The sequence below is a fragment of the Pteronotus mesoamericanus genome, unplaced genomic scaffold (assembly GCF_021234165.1).
Source record: "Pteronotus mesoamericanus isolate MK-2021 breed Mesoamerican mustached bat unplaced genomic scaffold, CSHL_Meso_final contig_20, whole genome shotgun sequence".
NCBI lineage: Eukaryota > Metazoa > Chordata > Mammalia > Chiroptera > Mormoopidae > Pteronotus > Pteronotus mesoamericanus.
In genome coordinates this window covers 40,364,001-40,381,948 of record NW_026555085.1, presented here as the reverse complement: position 1 = coordinate 40,381,948, position 17,948 = coordinate 40,364,001, and the positions used below count along the sequence as shown (strand labels likewise).

Here is a 17,948-nt window from a genome sequence, read left to right as displayed (position 1 = left end):
TGTCCACAATAAAGCTTAAGAAGCTTTGACCTAGGATATGTTTCTAGGTCAAAAGGTGTCTTTTTCAAGGCACTTGAAGGACATCATCAGTGAGGTCCTAATGGTAGATGTGAAGAATGAGCACTTGAAGCAGGGCATTGACTCTGGCCTTCATGAGAACAGAGATGTTTGAATTGGCTGTAGACTCCCATGTGAACTTTTGTTATGGACCCCATGCAAATGTTATGTTACAGCTCCTCAAGCAGCTGAGAACAATTTTCATATAAATGTCATTTTTCTGAGAGGACACAGAATCTCCCAGATATACTTTTGCTGAAACTGACTCCTAAAACTTTCACCAGCACTTCAATTTTTTTTTTTTTTTTTTTTTTGACTCAGCCTAATAGTTTCCCTGAAAGCCTTTCTGCTCACATCCCTTCTGGAGGTATATGACATCAGTTTGTCCCATTATTGGCCATGTTATCTTAATCATTTGGTTAAGATACTATCTACCAAATTGCCATTATAAAACTTCCCTTTCCCTTTGTAATTAATGTGATCTGTGGAGTGATGTTTCAGATTATCTGAGTATCTTGTTAATTTTAGGCAATAATTTTAGTTTTCATTGATAATTCTAGCCAGAATCAATTGCTATGGTGAGAGAAAGATTGATTCTTTTACTCTTATCATTCCTTGTATGTTTATGAATGAGCATTTGTATCAAAAGATACAAAGATGAACATTCAAGGAGAGGATGAGAGCTGGGACTTCGGCACTGGCACTGGGTTTTATGTGAATGCCACCAAAGGGCCTTGGAAAACGAACTACAGGATGTACTCCTATGTAACGGAGGAGCTTCCCCAACTCATCAATGCCAATTTTCCGGTGGACCCCCAGCGCATGTCTGTTTTTGGCCACTCCACGGGAGGCCACAGGGCCCTGATTTGTGCTTTGAAGAACCCTGGAAAATACAAATCTGTGTCAGCATTTGCTTCAATTTGCAATCCAGTGCTTTGTCCCTGGGGTAAAAAAGCCTTTGGTGGATATCTGGGAACAGATCAAAGTAAATGGAAGGCGTATGATGCTACCTACCTCGTGAAGGCCTACCCAGGGCCTCAGCTGGACATACTGATCGACCAAGGAAAGGATGACCAGTTCCTCTCAGATGGACAGCTGTTGCCTGACAACTTCATAGCTGCCTGCACAGAAAAGAAAATCCCTGTCGTGTTTAGATTACAAGAGGATTATGATCACAGCTACTACTTCATTGCAACCTTTATTACTGATCACATCAGACATCATGCAAAATACCTGAATGCTTGAAAAACGGCGGGTAAGAAACTCTTCAGGATTTTAAAAATTGTAATAAACAGAATTGCAGGGGAAAAAAAGATTTCAAAACATTGTATTGCATAATGGTAAAAACGCTTCATTCTATAGTTAAATCACCTTCTGAATAAATACATGAAACGTAAGAAAAAAAAAGATGTCATTCATTTACATTATTTTTATGTAACCATGAAGCCATGGTTACATAAAACCATGAAAATTTTGTTTTGCCACCTCTGATGTAAGCTGCTTTCATTGAAATCTTTTCATTACATAATCACTTAAATTCTGTGGTATAGAAAGCACTATGATGGAAATATTAAATACTGGGTATGGTGGCATTAGCTTCTTCTTTCTTACTACTCACTTGTGGTTTTATGGGATATATGCCAGTTCCGCTGCATGAGATCAGGAGAACAGAGGCTTTAACATTCATACTCTGTCAGGGCATATAAAAGGTATTTCAGAATCTATACATTTCAAGCAATCGTTGACTGGTTCTAGTGTTTTGTAGTTAAAATGTTTTATTTTTTTGTCTACTTATTCTTTTTGACTTTGTTTTTATTCCACTTTACTTTTTAGCTCCCACTTCACTACGTAGAGGAAATGTGTGCTCATTTACATCTGTAATGCTATAAAATTTTAAGTAAAATTCTTACATTTCAATTTTAGTGAATAGAGGTTTTTATCAATATTCATCACACAATATAATCTACTATTTCTTAGCTAATAAATGAGTAAAGTTTAGTGCATTGTAAATAACAACCTTCATGGTGGTTTGGTTTATTTATTTTTGCCAACTGATTATCAGGAAAGTGGTAATTGGTTATTGGACAAGAGATAGAATGCCTGATGTGCCTATGTGTAGGCAGATGCCTGGAAGTTATTCTCACCTCCACAACTTAATTTTGCCAAGTTAACAGGCCTGAAAGAGATTGTGACATGTTTTCATCTATATTTTCTAGATAACCCTATTATATCTACTTATCCATCCATCCATCCATCCATCCATCCATCCATCCATCCATCCATCGATCCATCCATCCATTTATCCATCCAACCAACCATCCATCCATCCATCTGTCCATCCATCCAACATTTGCCATTTATATTGCACATCTACTCATTTCCCGGCATTGTTTTTGGTACCATATATACAAAGATGAATAAGACAAAATCCCTATCTTTAAATAACTCATTACTATCTAGGAACAAATCCTTCTTCAAGACCATCTTTCTTTTCTTTCTCACTTTTTTCTTCCCAGATGTGATCATCTGCTTGCATTTTTCTCCTTAATGCTGGTGCAGATCAAAGCTCCTTTTGAGGACTGTTATCCACATCTGCTGCTTCTGGGAAGCTGACAACCTCTGTGCAACACCTCTTAGGGTCTCCTTTTAAGCCCACTTGTTAGAGGAACTGTATATTTCTCTCAACTGCTATGAAATCACCGAATAGACAAATATGACACAGGGAGAAGAGGGCAAAGTACAATATTTTTCATGAGGGGATAAATAAAAATTTGACCTCTATAACAATTATTTGAAGTAGATAAGGAATGATTATCTTCATTTATTAGATAAAACGAACCATAAAGACACTAGTGACTTGCTCCTGCCCACACACGTTATGGCCAGAGATAAAAACAGAATGGAGGTCTTCTGATTTCTGATCTGGGATGTTTTCCATTATAATATGCTGTCTTTCTTAAAATCTATGGTCTGTTGCAGACAAAATGCCATAGGAAAATTCTTTCAGTAAAATAAGCAACCTGCTATCTAGGATCTAATAAAATGTGCTCTAAATATCTTGCTCTCCCTTAATCTTATCTTATTTATCCTAGGTCATTCAGTTATTCATACAACATACATACATACATACATACCATCAGAAATTTACCACGACTCAAATTATTTTACAATTTTGTGGATTTTGTGCCCAGCATTAATTCATGTCATCCTTTATTTGAAAATCTTTTGTATTTTTCTGGACCAAAATATTACTAGTAATATAAGAAATGTTGCTGAATCTAATTTGTTGTTGGCAATTAAACATTGGGAGTTCGCTGATTAGTTAGTTCTATCAGATAGACATTATTACTTATAAACTTGATTTAGTTTTTCAGTAAAATGATCTCAGCTGGGCAGGAGGGCATAATATTTCTTTCACTTTCTACTTTGACTTTATAGCCAGGGAGAATTTTATGATCATATAAGTTCTAGACATTGCCATATCCCTGCAATTTAATTCTATACACACTCTGACCAGGACAACCATTTCCAATTTACAAAAAATTTTCCCCGAAAGAATGCCCGTTGGCCCCAGATATAAAATTGACTGATGTCAATTATTTTAAAATAAAAAATAAAAGTTATAGGAGGGAGCTGTGTGGTGAAGAAATCACTAATGATTTGATTTTCAAATAATGATAGGGTAGTGCCTGACATGTACAGTAGAAACTTAATGAATGTTGTATGAACACAGGTTAGTTAATATATATTTATGTATCTTACTTATTGCCTTTTCTAGTGAGCCACTGACACCTCCAGCCTAAGTAAGGAGATCCTCATTATACTTCTGCACTCCATTGCACTCTGTTATACTCCTGTCTTAATTTGTCATCAATGCTGTTGTTGATGTTCATATCATCATTATTACTATATTTATTGGGTGCCAGAGGCTGAGGCAATGAAAGGAACTCCTCTTTCAAAGTTACTTAGTAAGGAAAGAGTCATTTATCATCAATCACCATAATTTATTATACTCATCTTTTCACTTATCTCTCTACTATGCTGTCAATTCTTTGAGTATTACCTTTGAGTAACAGCTTTGAATAGTAATAAGAATAGCAGCAATCATTTTTTATTTAGTATTCATTCTACTTTATATGATTAACTTCATTTGAGTTTCACATGTTTATGTTGTAGATACTATTATAAACCTATTTTACTGTCAGGTACATAGCAGTTTTTTCTTTAAGATTTATTTCTAGAATTGAAATTACCACATATGGTAATAATTTTTTCACATTTATTTACTTGTGATTTTTAAAATAACCTTTTATTTTTTTAAAGATTTTATTTTATTTTATTTTTATAGAGAGAGGGGATGGGAGGGAGAGAGAGAGGGAGAGAAACATCAATCAGTTGCCTGTTGCAGGCCCCCAACTGGGGACCTGGCCCACAACCCAGGCATGTGCCCTGACCTTTCGATTCACAGGCCAGTTCTTAACCCACTGAGCCACATCAGCTGGGGCTAAAAATAACCTTTATTTTTTAGAACAGTTTTAATTTAAATAAAAATTACAGAGAGAATACAGAGTTCCCACATACCCCACACTCAGTTTCCCTTATGCTAACACCTTACATTAGTATGATGCCTTTGTCACAATTACTGAACTAATATTGAGTCAGTACTTTATTCATATTTTCTTAGTTTTTAACCTAGTGTTCTTTCTCTGTTCCAGGATCCCATCGTGGATACTATATTACTTTTAGTTTTCATGTCTTCCCTTTTTTTTTTCTTCCATCTAGCAGTTTCCTCTTATTCCTTACAAATCCTGAGTCAGGTGTTATGGTTCCTGCTCTGCAGATAAATAGACTGAATTACAGGTTAAGGCACATAGTTAAGGTCACACAATTAGGTAGAGACTACACTTGGATTTAAATTGAAGTCCAAATTGGCTCCTAAGCCTTAGCTCTTATATGCTCTGCTGGGCTTCCTGGGGACAAGGTACTGCTCTCTACAGGACTCTCAGGCCTCCACCAGAAGCTGCAAGGCCGTCCAGAGGGCAGGCAGCTGGGTACACACTGTGCTACCCACTTTGTGCTTCTCTCCATAGTTTCAATTCATGTCACCCACACAGGCCCAGGGTCCTTCTGGGGCTACACACCACTTGGAGTAGTCTTCTGTGGTATTGAAGGTGGGCCCAGCTGGCCCAGAGAAGGATACCTGGGTCAGTCAAGCGCTTGCTGGGCCCCAGAGCAGTTGGAGCACAGGATGCTACTCGGGTGTTGCCAGTACAGGACCTGCAGATTGGGGCAAGGGCTTCCACCAACCAGCCAGAGTATAGGTCATCTCCAAACTTTCAAAATTTGGCAAAGCTCTGGAAGGTGACCCTGCCTTTGATGTGAGTGTTACGCTGTTGTTCCAGAGTCCATGGTGAGCGTGGTGGCCCTTGACCATGTCCTCTACATTGGGTAATTTCTTGATGAAGACCCCTTCCAGCTTGTAGTCTTACACCTGAGGGTAGGTATAATTCAGCTGTCTGCCAGTCTCTGAGAACTGGTCAAGGGAAAGGATGTGCAGAGCAGGGCCTGTCCACATTTTGGGGCCTAAGGAGGCCGTCTGTATGTAGCACATGTAGGAAACCTGGAACACTGTGGAGCAGCAAGAAGCTCCCTTCTTCATCCAGAAGCAGCACATTCTTCATGTGCCCCTGGCTAGAAGAGTTCTGAGTCCTGAAGTCATGAAGTGTTTGGTCGTTGTAAAGTAGATAGGCGAACTGACTGGTGTTCCTGTACAGTGGCAGCAAGCTGCGGTCTATGGCTCCCTCCAAGCTGTCAACGGACCCCGTACTGTCGTGCCAAAACTCTGAGCCCTCATCCAAATACTTGTACTGCAGCCCTCTCTGAGCCCCAGCCCTCTGCCTCCTGGAGGCCGGCAGCTTGTGGACTGCAAAACAATCCACAGGCTGCCCTGAGTCAGTGAAACAGGTCAGGGTTCTTGCAGGAATGTATAGCAGTGTGGCCAGGAGCAGCGTGGCTGTGGCACTGGATCTCTAGATTACGAGTTGGGCCAGGCCCAGTCTCTGGTCACTTTGCTTTCCCTAAACCCTCCTGGAAACCTGGGGGCGGGATCCCACAGGATGGAACCTTACCTCCCTGCCCTCCCTCACCCCGCTTTCATGTCTTCTTAGGTCTCTCTTGGCTATGACAGTTTCTCAAACTTCCTCAGCTTTTGATGGCCTTGATAATTTTGAGGAGTACAAATTAGGTATTTTATAAAATGTCCCTCATTTGGCATTTATCTGATGCTTTTCACATGATCATACAGGGGTTATGGGCTTGGAGGAGAAAGACCACAGTGGTAAAGTGCCATTTTCATCATAGCAGAGCAAGGGTATATACTATCAACATTTCTTATCTTTGTTGACATTGACCTTGATCACCTGCCTGAGGTAGTGTTTGTCAGATTGATCCCCTGGAAAGTTACTCTTCCCTCCTCCCTTTCCAGAGTATGCTCTTTGGAAAGAAGTTTACATGTGGCCTTTACTTAAGCAGTGGGGCGCTACATACTTATTTGGATTTCTTCGTCAAGGGATATTTATTCTTTCTCCCCCATTTATTACTTTATACAACCATTTATTTATATAGTATGGACTCATGATATTTATTTTATACTTTGGGTTAAAATATAAAACTACTTTATTTTCTTGCACGAAGTATTTTAGCTCTGAACATTGGGAGCTAATTCCAGTTGTCTCCTTTGTCCCCTTGCCATACTCACAACCAATTTTTTTTCCCTTTACTTTTGGATACTAAACAATGTTCTGGGATCATCTTATGTACTTCCTGCCCCAGTCCCAAAACCAGTAATTTTTCCAAGGATCCCTAGTTACTTTGGAAAATAGTGTTAGAAACCAAATCCTGGATACTAAAGTGTGCACATTGCTAGTAGGATGTCAATGATTCTAAGCCCTCTCAGCTGATGGAGCAAGGACATGTATGTGCATATACTAATCTGTGTATGTACACATATTTATAAATATATCTATATGTAACCAGCTCTATCTACATTAAAATAAACATCAGTTTATAATGGTGTCTCTAACTCTAACCTGTTACCATGAACTTCCACTCCAACAGTGAGAAACCTGACTCACACCATTTACTACCCATTTCCTTACTTGTTCAATTCCAGTATATACCTATAGCAATGTGGGAATTGTTGTCTTGTACAGCCACGGAAAGCAACTTTATCAACTAGAATACATTACCTATGTATAGTTCCTTTTGCCTTTAGTCTTGCAGACTCTACTCATTTCCAAATTTACTATGCCAGCGAGTTTTACCCTGGCCATCTTCAGTGAGGTTGTTCCATACATTTTATATCACAATTAGATTCTTTTTGTCACAGTCTATATTCCATCCTGGGATTCTCTAACCTTCTAAATGATTTTAAAAGTTTTTCATTTGTTAAGCCTCACTTTTGCTGCAAAGTTTTATAGGTTGTGAGAAATGCATAGTGTTATTTTTCCACCATTACAGTGTCATACAGAACAGTTTCACTGCCCCACAAAATCTCCTGAACTAGACTAGCCAACCCCTTCCTTACCAGAGTCCCTGGAAACCTTTGATCTTTTAAGTGTCTCTATAGTTTTGCCTTTTCAGAAATGTCAAATGGAACCATCCTAGTTTCTTTTACTTAGCAATATGCGTTTATCCATGTCTTTCATGGCTTTATAGCTTATTTCTATTTATTGCTGAATAATATTCAATTGTATGGATTTACCACAATTTGTGTATTTATTCATCTACTGATAGCAATTTGGTTAATTTCAGTTTTTGGTGATTATGAATAAAGCTGCTACACACATCCATGTGCAGCTTTTTTGTGGACATAAGTTTTCAAATTGGTTGGGTTAGTACTTAGGAGCATAATTCCTGGATTGTTCAGAAAGACTATTTTTAGCATTGTTAAGAAACTGCTAAATTGTCTTCTAAAGTGGCTGTACCAATTTGCATTGCTGATACAGGTGATTGAGAGTTCCTATTGCTCCATAACCTCACCAGCATGGTATTGTCAGGGTTGTTTTTTCGTTTGTTTGTTTTTATGGGCTTTTTTTTTTTTGCCATTCTAATAGGCAGTGGTATTTCACTGTTGTTTAAATTTGCAGTTCTTTAATGACAAATGACATGGAGCAGCTCATATGTTTATTTGCTATTTGTATATTTTCTTTAGTAAGGTGTCTAGATCTCTTGATTATATTTAAATTGAGTTGTTTTTAAATTATTGCTGAGTTTTAAGAGTTTGCATATTTTTTATGCAAGTCCTTCATATGTATTTTGCAAATATTTTCTCCAAGCCTGTGGCTTGTTCTTTTCATTTTTTGCATAGTCTCTCACAGAAAAGTTTTTAATTTTAATGATGTACCAATTTTTTTCCGCTCCATGGATTGTGCCTTTGGTGTTGTATCTAAAAACTCATCACCAAAACCAAGGTCACCTAGATTTTATCATGTTTTCAACCAGAAAAACTCAACCAGAGCTTTTATTATTTTGCGTTTTACATTTAGGTTCATGAGCCAATTTGAGTTTATTTTGGTGAAAGATGTATGGTCTCTGTCTATGTTTTTCTTTTTGTTTTACATATGGACACACAATTTTCACAGAACCGTTTGTTGAAAAGATTACCCATTTTTTATTGAATTGTCTTTGGTCAAAGATTAGTTGACAGTATATGTATGAGTCTATTTCTGGGCTCTACTTTTTCCCATTGTTCTGTATATCTATTCCTTACCCAGTACCATACTGTCCTGATTACTGTAGCTTTCGAGCAAATCTTGAAATCAATTAGTTCTCTAATATTGTTCTTCTTCAGTATTATGTTAACTATTTTAGGTCTTTTGAATTCCATAAAAACTTTAGATTTAGTTTGTTAATCTTTGCTAAACAGCTTGTCAGGATTTTGATTGATATTGCATTGAATGTATAGATTAGGTTGGGAAGAACTGACCTCTTAACAATATTTAATCTTCCATTCAATGAACATGGAATATCATTTCTGTCTGATTATTTATGTCTTTTTTTGATGTATCCATTATAGTTTTCATATATAGATCTTGTTTATGATTTAGATTATATAACTTAGATTTATATCTAAGTATTTAATTTTCCTAGATGCCATTGTAAATGGTATTGTTTTGAAATTTCAAATTCCAATTGTTCATTACTGGTAAAGCAATTGAGTGTTGTATATTACCCTTTTATCCTATGAACTTACTATATTCGCTATTAGTTTCAAGGGTTTTTTTGGCTGATTTTTCACATAGGAAATCATTAATAAAGACAGTCTTATTTTTTCTTTTCTAATCATACACTAATTCACCTATTTTGTTTTATTGCACTGGCTTGTATTTCCAGTACAATGTGTAACAGTAGTAGTAAGAGAGGAGATACTTGTCTTGCTTATCATTTTAGGGAAAAAGTGTCCCATTTCTCATCTTAATATATGATGTTAGCTATAGGTTGTTTGTAGAGATACTTTATCAAGTTGAGGAAATTCCCTCTATTCCTTGTTTGTTAAGAGGGGTTTTTTTTTTATTGTTGTTCAATTACATTTGTCCCCATTTTTCCCCAATTACTCTCCCCTGCCCTACCCACCCCCACTGCCCACCTTCAGTCCCCTCCCTGCCCCTGCTGTCTTTGTCCGTGGGTCCTTTATAGATGTTCCTTGATGCTCTTTCCCCTTCTTTCCCCAATTATTGCCCTCCCCTTTCCTTTCTGGTTACTGTCAGCTTGTTCTCTATATCCATGTCCCTGGTTCTCACATACGATCAGTTCCCTTTTCATTTTGATGATGATTTCTTTAGCATTGCAGAAAGTTTTTTAATTTTATGTAGTCTTATTTGTTTATATTTTCCTTTATTTCCCTTGCTCTAGGAGTTATATTGGCAAAAATATTGCTACATGGGATATCTGAAATTTTACTGCCTATGTTTTCTGCTAGTACTTTCATCGTATTATGACTTATATTTAAGTCTTTGATCCATTTTGAATATATTTTAGGTATGGTGTAGGTTGGTGTTCTAATTTCATTTTTTTTCCCATATACCAGTCCAGTTCTCTCAACATCATTTATTGAATAGGCTATTTTTACTCCATTGTATTCATGTCCTCTTTGTCAAATGTTAATTGACCATAGAGACATGGGTTTATTTCTGGGCTCTCTATTTGGTTCCATTGACCTATGTGTCTGTTCTTATGCCAGTACCAGCCTGTTTTGAATATAGTGGCCTTGTAGTGAAGTTTGATATCCGTTATTGTGATCCCCCTACTATCTAGGGTCTTTTTGGCTCCATAGAAATTTTTGAAATATTCATTCTAGATCTGTGAAAGATGTCATTGGTATTTTAACAGGAATTGCATTGAATCTATAGATCACTTTGGGTAGTATGGACATTTTAATAATGTTAATTCTTCCAATCCATAAACACGATATATGCTTCTGTTTATCTGTATCTTCCTCAATTTCTTTCTTCAGTGTTCTGTCGTTTTCTGAGTACTGGTCTTTTACCTGTTTGGTGAAATTTATTCCTAGGTACTTTATTTTTCTTGTTGCTGTAGTAAATGGGATTTTTAGTTTCCTAGTTTCCCTTTCTGATAGCTCATTGCTGATGTACAAAAATGCCACCAATTTCTGAATATTGACTTTCATCCTGTTATTTTGCCAAATTAACTTACAGGTGAAGTAGTTTTTTGGTGGAGACTATAGGGTGTTCTGTGTATACTATCATGCCATATGCAAATAATGACAGTTTTACTTTCTCCTCTCTGCTTTGGATGCCTTTTATGTCTTTTTCTTGTCTCATCACTGCAGATAGAACTTCCAGTGCTATGTTTAATAAGCATGGTGAAAGCAAACACCTTTGTCTTGTTCCTGATCTGAAGGGGAAAGCTTTCAGCTTTTGCTTGTTGAGTATGATAGTGGCTGTAGGTTTCTCATACATGGCCTTTATTATGTTGAGGTGTGCTCCCTCTATTCCCACTTTGCTGAGTGTGTCTGTCATAAATGGGTGCTGTACTTTATCAAATGCTTTTTCAGCATCTATTGATATGATCATGTGATTTTCACCTTTCATTATGTTTATGTGGTGTCTTACATTTATTGTTTTGAGAATATTACACAATCCTTGCATCCCTGGGATGAATCCCACTTGATCATGGCATATGATCTTCTTTAATGTATTGCTGGGACTGGGTTGCCAATATTTTGTTGAGGATTTTAGCATGTATGCTCAGCAGAGATATTGGCCTGTAGTTTTCTTTCTTTCTTATGTCTTTACCTGGAATTAGGATGATGCTTGCTTTGTATAAAGAGTTTGAGAGTCTTCTCTTTTCTTGAATTTTTTGGAATATTTTTGAGAAGGATAGAAGTTAGTTCTTCTTTAAATGTTTGGTAAATCCCCAGTGAAACTGCCTGGTCCAGGGCTTTTGTGTGCCAGGAGTTTTTTTGATTATTTCTTCAATTTCACTAGTTGTTATCAGTCTAGTCAGGCTTTCAACTTCTTCTTGACTTAGTTTTGGAAGCTTGAGTGTTTCTAGAAATATTTCTATTTCACCCAGGTTGTCCAATTTCTTGGCATATAGTCATTCATAGTAATTTCTTACAATCTTTTGTGTTTCTGTGTTATCAGTTATAACTTCTCTTTCCTTTCTGATTTCACTTATTTGGGTCCTCTCTTCTCTTTTTTTCTTGATGTGTGTGGCGAAAGATGTATAACTTTTGTTTATCTTTTCAAAGAACCAGCTCCTGGATTTATTGATCCTTTGAATTTTTTTTTCAGTCTCTATGTCATTTAATTCAGCTCTGATCTTGATTATGTCCTTCCTTCTACTCACTCTTATTTGTTGTTTGTTGTTGTTCCTCTAGATCTTGTGGATGTAGGATTAGGTTGTTCATTTGAGATTTTTCTGTCTTTTTAAAATAGGCCTGTATTGCTATGAACTTACTTCTCCAGAATGCCTTCACTGTGTCCCATAGTTTTGGGGCTGTTGTGTGCTCATTTTCATTTGTTTCCAGAAACTTTTTTATTTCTTTCTTGATCTCATTGTTAACCTATTCATTATTTAATAGCATGCTATTCAGTCTCCATGTATTTGAATGTTTTTGAGTTTTTTCCCTTGAGGTTGGTTTCTAGTTTCAAGCCATTGTGATCTGAGGAGATACTTGATATATTAAAATTTTCTTGAATTTTTTGAGGCTTGTTTTGTGTACTACCATGTGGTCTATTTTTGATAATGTTCCATGTGCATTTGAAAAGAATGTATATTTTGCTTCTTTGGGGTAAAAGTTCCTGTATATACAAATTAAGTCATTTGATTTAGAATGTTGTTCAATGCCACCATCCATTTTGATCCTTTGCTTGGCAGGCCTATCAGTTGTTGACAATGAAGTGTTAAAATCCCCTACAGCGTTGCTGTTGATGTCTTTCTTGAAGTCCTCCAAGATTTTCCTTATGTATTTGGTGCTCCTATGCTGGGTGCATATGTGTTTACAATGTTTATGTCTTCTTGATGGATTACTCCCTTAAGTATTATGTAGTGTCCTTCTTTGTCTCTTTTAATGGCCTTTGTTTTGAACTCTATTTTGTCTGATATAAGTATTGCTATTCCAGTTTTGTTTTAATCTGTTTGCTTGGGATATATTTTTTCTATTCCTTCACTTTCAGTCTGTGTATATCTTTTGTTGTGAGGCAGGTCTCCTGTACACAACATATATGAGGGTCATGTTTTCATATCCATTCAGCTACCCGATGTCTTTTTAATGGAGCATTTAATCCATTTACATTTAAGGTTGTTATTGATAGGTACTGATTCCTTGCCATTTTTCCCCATTTGTACCTGTCTCTCTTTTTCTTCACCTTCTTAAAGCAGTCCCTTTATTATCTCTTGCATCGCTGGTTTGGTAGAGATGTATACTTTTAGCCTTTTTTTTTTGTTTTTTTTTTTGTCTAGGAAACTCTTTATTTCACATTCTATTTTTAATGAGAACCTTGCTGGATAGAGTACGCTTGGTTTCAGGCCTTTGCTTTTCATTACTTGGAGTATTGCTTGCCATTCCCATCTTGCTTGTGGTGTTCCTGTTGAGAAATCAGCTGATAACCTTACCAGAGCACCCTTGTATGTTACTAGCTGTTTCTCCATTGCTGCCTTTAAGATCCTCGTTTTGTCTTTAAATTTTGCCACTTTCATTATGATGCATCTTAGAGTTGGCATCTTTGGGCTCATCTTGTTTGCAACTCTCTTGTACTTCCTGGACTTGTGTGAGTTTTTCCTTCAACAAGATGAGGAATTTTTCTGTCATTCGTTTTTCAATCAGGTTTCCTATATCTTGGTTATCTTCTCTTTCTAGTGTCCATATTATATGAATATTATTTCATTTCATATTGTCCTGCAGCCCTCTTAAACCCTCTTCATTCTTTTTGAGTCTTTTTTCATTTTGTTGCTGTCAGGGAGTTTTTTTTCTACTTGTCCTCCAGCTTGTTGATTTGATCCTCTGCTTCATCCAACTGGCTTTTAATTCCTTCTAATGTATTCCTCATTTCAGATGTTGTATACTTCACTACTCTTGGGTCTTATTCATAGTTTCTATGTCCTTTTTCATGCTGGTGTAGTCCCAGTATGTTCCTTGTAGCATTGATGGAGTTCCTTGTAGTTCTCACTGAGCTCCATGAGCATCCTTATTGCCATTATTTTGAACTCAATGTCTGATAGTTTGCTTGCCTCAATTTTACTTAGCACTGTTTCTGAGGATTCCTCCTTTCCTTTCAGTTGGTGGTTGTTTCTTGGTCTACCCATTTAGGTGACTTTTCTTATGTGTTTCTGCATATTGGATTGATCTGCTTTGACTTCCTGTCTTTGTGGTGTGACCTTGTATGGTAGGAGACCTGTGGGACTCAATTGTGCAGTCTCCTTGATCTCCTGAGCTGGATGCTCTTGCGATGCCCTTTATGCCATTTATGTGTTCTCTCTATGTGTTCTCTCTAGTTGTAATTGGGCTTTGGTTTAAGTTGGGTTGTTCTTTGGTGGGTCGTTCCCTCCAGCTGGCTTACTGAGAGTCACACCATGTAGCATGTCTTGTATGCTGTCATACAGGTGCTGCTATAATTAAACAAAACAATCCAATAAACAAAATCCATAACACAAATATATCCCCCAACCACAACCACACTATCAACAAATGAACAAATATTAATGAAGGTAAAAAGATACTAAGGCTATTATAAGAAAGGAAAAAGAAATATGAAATGACTAACAGAAAGAAGAATGGTTTTGAGAGGATCAAGGGAAGAGAAATAATAAATGTAGGGAATAGAAACAAGGCAAATAAAAAAAATAAATTTTACCACATAAATAAAAATGGGAGGGATTAGGGCAGAATGGAATAAGAAAAGAGTATAATATGAGGTGTAAAAAATAAAAATTAAAAAATAGGAACAAAATTGAAGAAAAACCACTATCACAGCAATATCAATGACAGATGAGCAAAAATGAATGAAGGTAAAAAGAGAATAAGAAGGAAAAAAGAAAAACAATGGTTTATGATATGTTTAAAGGAAAGGTGATTTTGAGAGGATAGAGGAGGAAGAAATATTAAGAGTAAGGAATAAGGAGAATCAAGATGGCAGAGGAGTGAATGGAAGTCACACTGACCTCTGCCCTAGACCAATCTGGAATTACAACTAAATTGTGGAGAAATCACCTGGAACAAACAACTGAACAATAGTGAGAGAGGAGCTGTATAACCTTGGACAGACAGAAGAATCAGCTTTAGCACAACCTAACTGGTAAGGAGTACAGCAGAAAATCGAGGAGGTGGGCGGGGTGACCATGGGCAGCAGCACTAGAAGGATATGGAAATGGCCAGTTGGATCCCCCTGAGATGAGGAGGGTCTAAACCATAAGTGGGGATTTCTAGCCTACAGCACCAGAGCCCAAAAGGTACACAGATAACAGCCAGCTGTGAAAAGTGGCAGAGTTGCTCTCTGCCAGAGACAGGCATCTGGAGATGCAAAGAGCCACTTAAAGGGCCAGTGCATAAATTTTTATTTGTAGCCACTTCTGGTCTCCAGCAAATGCGGGGGCAGAGGGGGCTAGAGATTCCTGAGGAGAGACTGGGGAAAGGAGGCTTTGGAGAGAACTGAGAGAGTAGCTGACAGGATACTGGTGCTGACTCATCCCCCATGCGGCAACAGCCATCTTGCTCAGGCAGACCACTCCCCTGGGCAGCAACAGAGTGAGAGGACACAATAGCCCTGCCCCCAGGAGGGACTCGGCCCTGGCCTGGTAGTGCTAAAGTCTGACTGCTGAGTACAGAGTGGCAGCCACAGATAGTGGGTCCCTGGCTAAAGCGGGCGCAGAGTGGTCTAGAGACACTTGAGGAGAGATTGGGGATGGAGGCTTTGGGGAGAGAACTGAGAGAGTAGTTGGTGGGATTACATTGCTGAATCCTCCCCCATACAACAGCAGCCATCTGGCTCAGGCAGACCACTCCACTGAGCAGCAGCAGCCTGAGAGGACCGGATAATCCCACGATGAGGGACTCAGCCCAGCCCTGTGGTGTCTAAGCCTGACTGCTGAGTGTAGAGTGACTAGATTAACAGCTGAAGGAGACAGCCACAAACAGTAGATTCCTGGGAGTCTTGAACAGACTGCCTAAGATCAGAGAGGGTCAACATCTGACATCATCAGGGGCAGATCCAAAAAGTAAAAACAGTGATCTCCAACCATAGAAGTTCACACCACAAATGCAGGAAATCAAGACACATCAATTTAAGAAACAGAAGCAAAAGAGAAGAGTCTGACAAATAATGGGAAGACAAAGAAACACTCCCCAATCAAAGGGAAATGAGGAATTCCCAGAAAGAGAACTAAAAAAATAGAGGAAAGTAAGCTATCAGATATTGAGTTCAAAACAATGGTTCTAAGGAAGCTCAGTGAGCTCAGAGAGAATTGCAAAAAACTACAGGGAAACTACAAGGAACTTACTGCAAACTATGTCAGAATGAAAGAGGGCATAGAAACTACCAATAAAAGACAAGAGGAAATGAAAAATACAATTTCTTAATTGAAGAACAGAATAGAAAGAATCAAAAGCAGGCTAGATGAAACAGAAGATTGAATCAGTGAGCTGGAGGATAAAGTAGAAAAGAGCTCCCAGAAAAGTGCAAGGAAGTGAAAAAAGACTCAAAAAGATGAAGAGGCATTTAGGAAAACGCAGGACAACCTGAAATTTAATAATATCCACATATTAGTGATACTAGGAGTAGAAGAAGAGGAGGAAGGGATAGAGAACCCATTTGAAAAAGTAATCATGGAAAACTTCCCTAAATGAAGAAAAGAAAAAATGACACAAGTCCAGGAAGCACAGAGAATCCCATTTAAGAGGAACCCAATGAGGCCCACTCCAAGACACACCATCATTAAAATGGCAAATATCAAAGACAAACAGGGAATCCTAAAGGCAGCAAGTGAGAAACAGGTGGTAACATGTAAGGGACCTGTGATATGCCTAGCAGCTGACTTCTCAGCAGAAACACTACAAGCCAGAAGGGAATGGCAAGAAATATTCCAACTAATGAAAAGCAAAGGCCTGCAACCAAGACTGCTCTACCCAGCAAGGCTCTCAATTAAAATAGAAGACGAAATAAGGAGTTTCCAGACAAAAGAATGCTAAAAGAATAAACGTCCAACAAACCAGCATTACAAGATATGCTAAAGGGTCTGCTTTAGGAAGAATAAAGAGTCTATGAATGCCCAGTTTCTTTCACAGTCACCAATACTTGATATTACCAATATTTTTAATACTTATTAATCTGATTGTGACAATGATGTGTTATTTTAATTGTTACTTTATTATTTCTTGAAACTAAACCTGTTTTTGTATATTTCTTGCCTATTTCTATTATTTTTAAAAAGCTGTAAATGACTTTTTGGTATTCTTTATCCATTTTTTGACTAAACGTTTGTAGAATTTTTTCCCTAAAAAAAACCTATTAACCCTTTTTTAGATGAGTTGCAAATACTTTCCTATTCTATTACCTGTCCTTTAACTTTTTTAATATGTATATTACTGTATAGTCTGAAATGTTTAATATAGTTATATTGTCAATATTTGACTTTATAACTTCTGGGTTTGAATATTTTACTTCATGGTAAGAAAAATATTATTTTGTATTTTCTCCTTAAACTTCTTAGATTTTACATATTTAACTCACCTGAATACTTTTTGTTATGTGAGAAATAGGGCTCTATATTTGTTTTATTTCAAGAAATAGTGGTCAAGTATTTGTTGAATAAGCCTTATTGTCCCCATTGATTTGAAATATCAATTTAATCATATGTTACATTCTTAGATATATATGTTTGTTTCTAGAATGCTCATTTTATTTCATTGATCTACTTGATTATTTCTGTGCTGCTGTCATGTTGTTTTAAATGCTGAGACTTTATAATGGATTTAAATTTTTAAATATTTTATAATGGGTTTTGACATTTAAAAAATAAATAAATACCATCAATCTGCATTAAAAAATAAAAGAAAGAAGGAACTCCTACCTTTTGTGACACCATGGATGGAACTGGAGAATATTATGCTAAGTCAAATAAGCCAGCCAGTGAAAGACAAATACCATATGATCTGATCTGTAAGTGGAATCTATTCAACAAAATAAACTACCAAGCAAAATAAACCACATGCATGGAAACACGGAACAGTCTGAAAGAGACTAGAGGGGATGGGGAAGGAGGACAAAGATGGAAAGAAAGGGATGGTACTGGACAAAAAACATGAATGAATGACCCATGGACATGGGCAACAGAGTGGGAATTGACTGTGGGAGCAGGTGGGGGTGGGTGGG

General features: G+C 37.3%; 1 protein-coding gene and 1 pseudogene across 1 annotated transcript; one reads left to right on the top strand and one right to left on the bottom strand.

Annotated features, from left to right (window-relative positions):
- Positions 1 to 714: 714 nt before the first annotated feature.
- LOC129066882 (S-formylglutathione hydrolase-like) lies at positions 715 to 1,305 on the top strand. The gene has a single exon (XM_054568632.1). It carries the CDS (start codon positions 715 to 717, stop codon positions 1,300 to 1,302), a length of 588 nt encoding a protein of 195 aa, XP_054424607.1. The 3' UTR covers positions 1,303 to 1,305.
- Positions 1,306 to 5,059: 3,754 nt separating this feature from the next.
- LOC129066881 (deoxyribonuclease-2-alpha-like) lies at positions 5,060 to 7,388 on the bottom strand (annotated as a pseudogene).
- Positions 7,389 to 17,948: the final 10,560 nt, after the last annotated feature.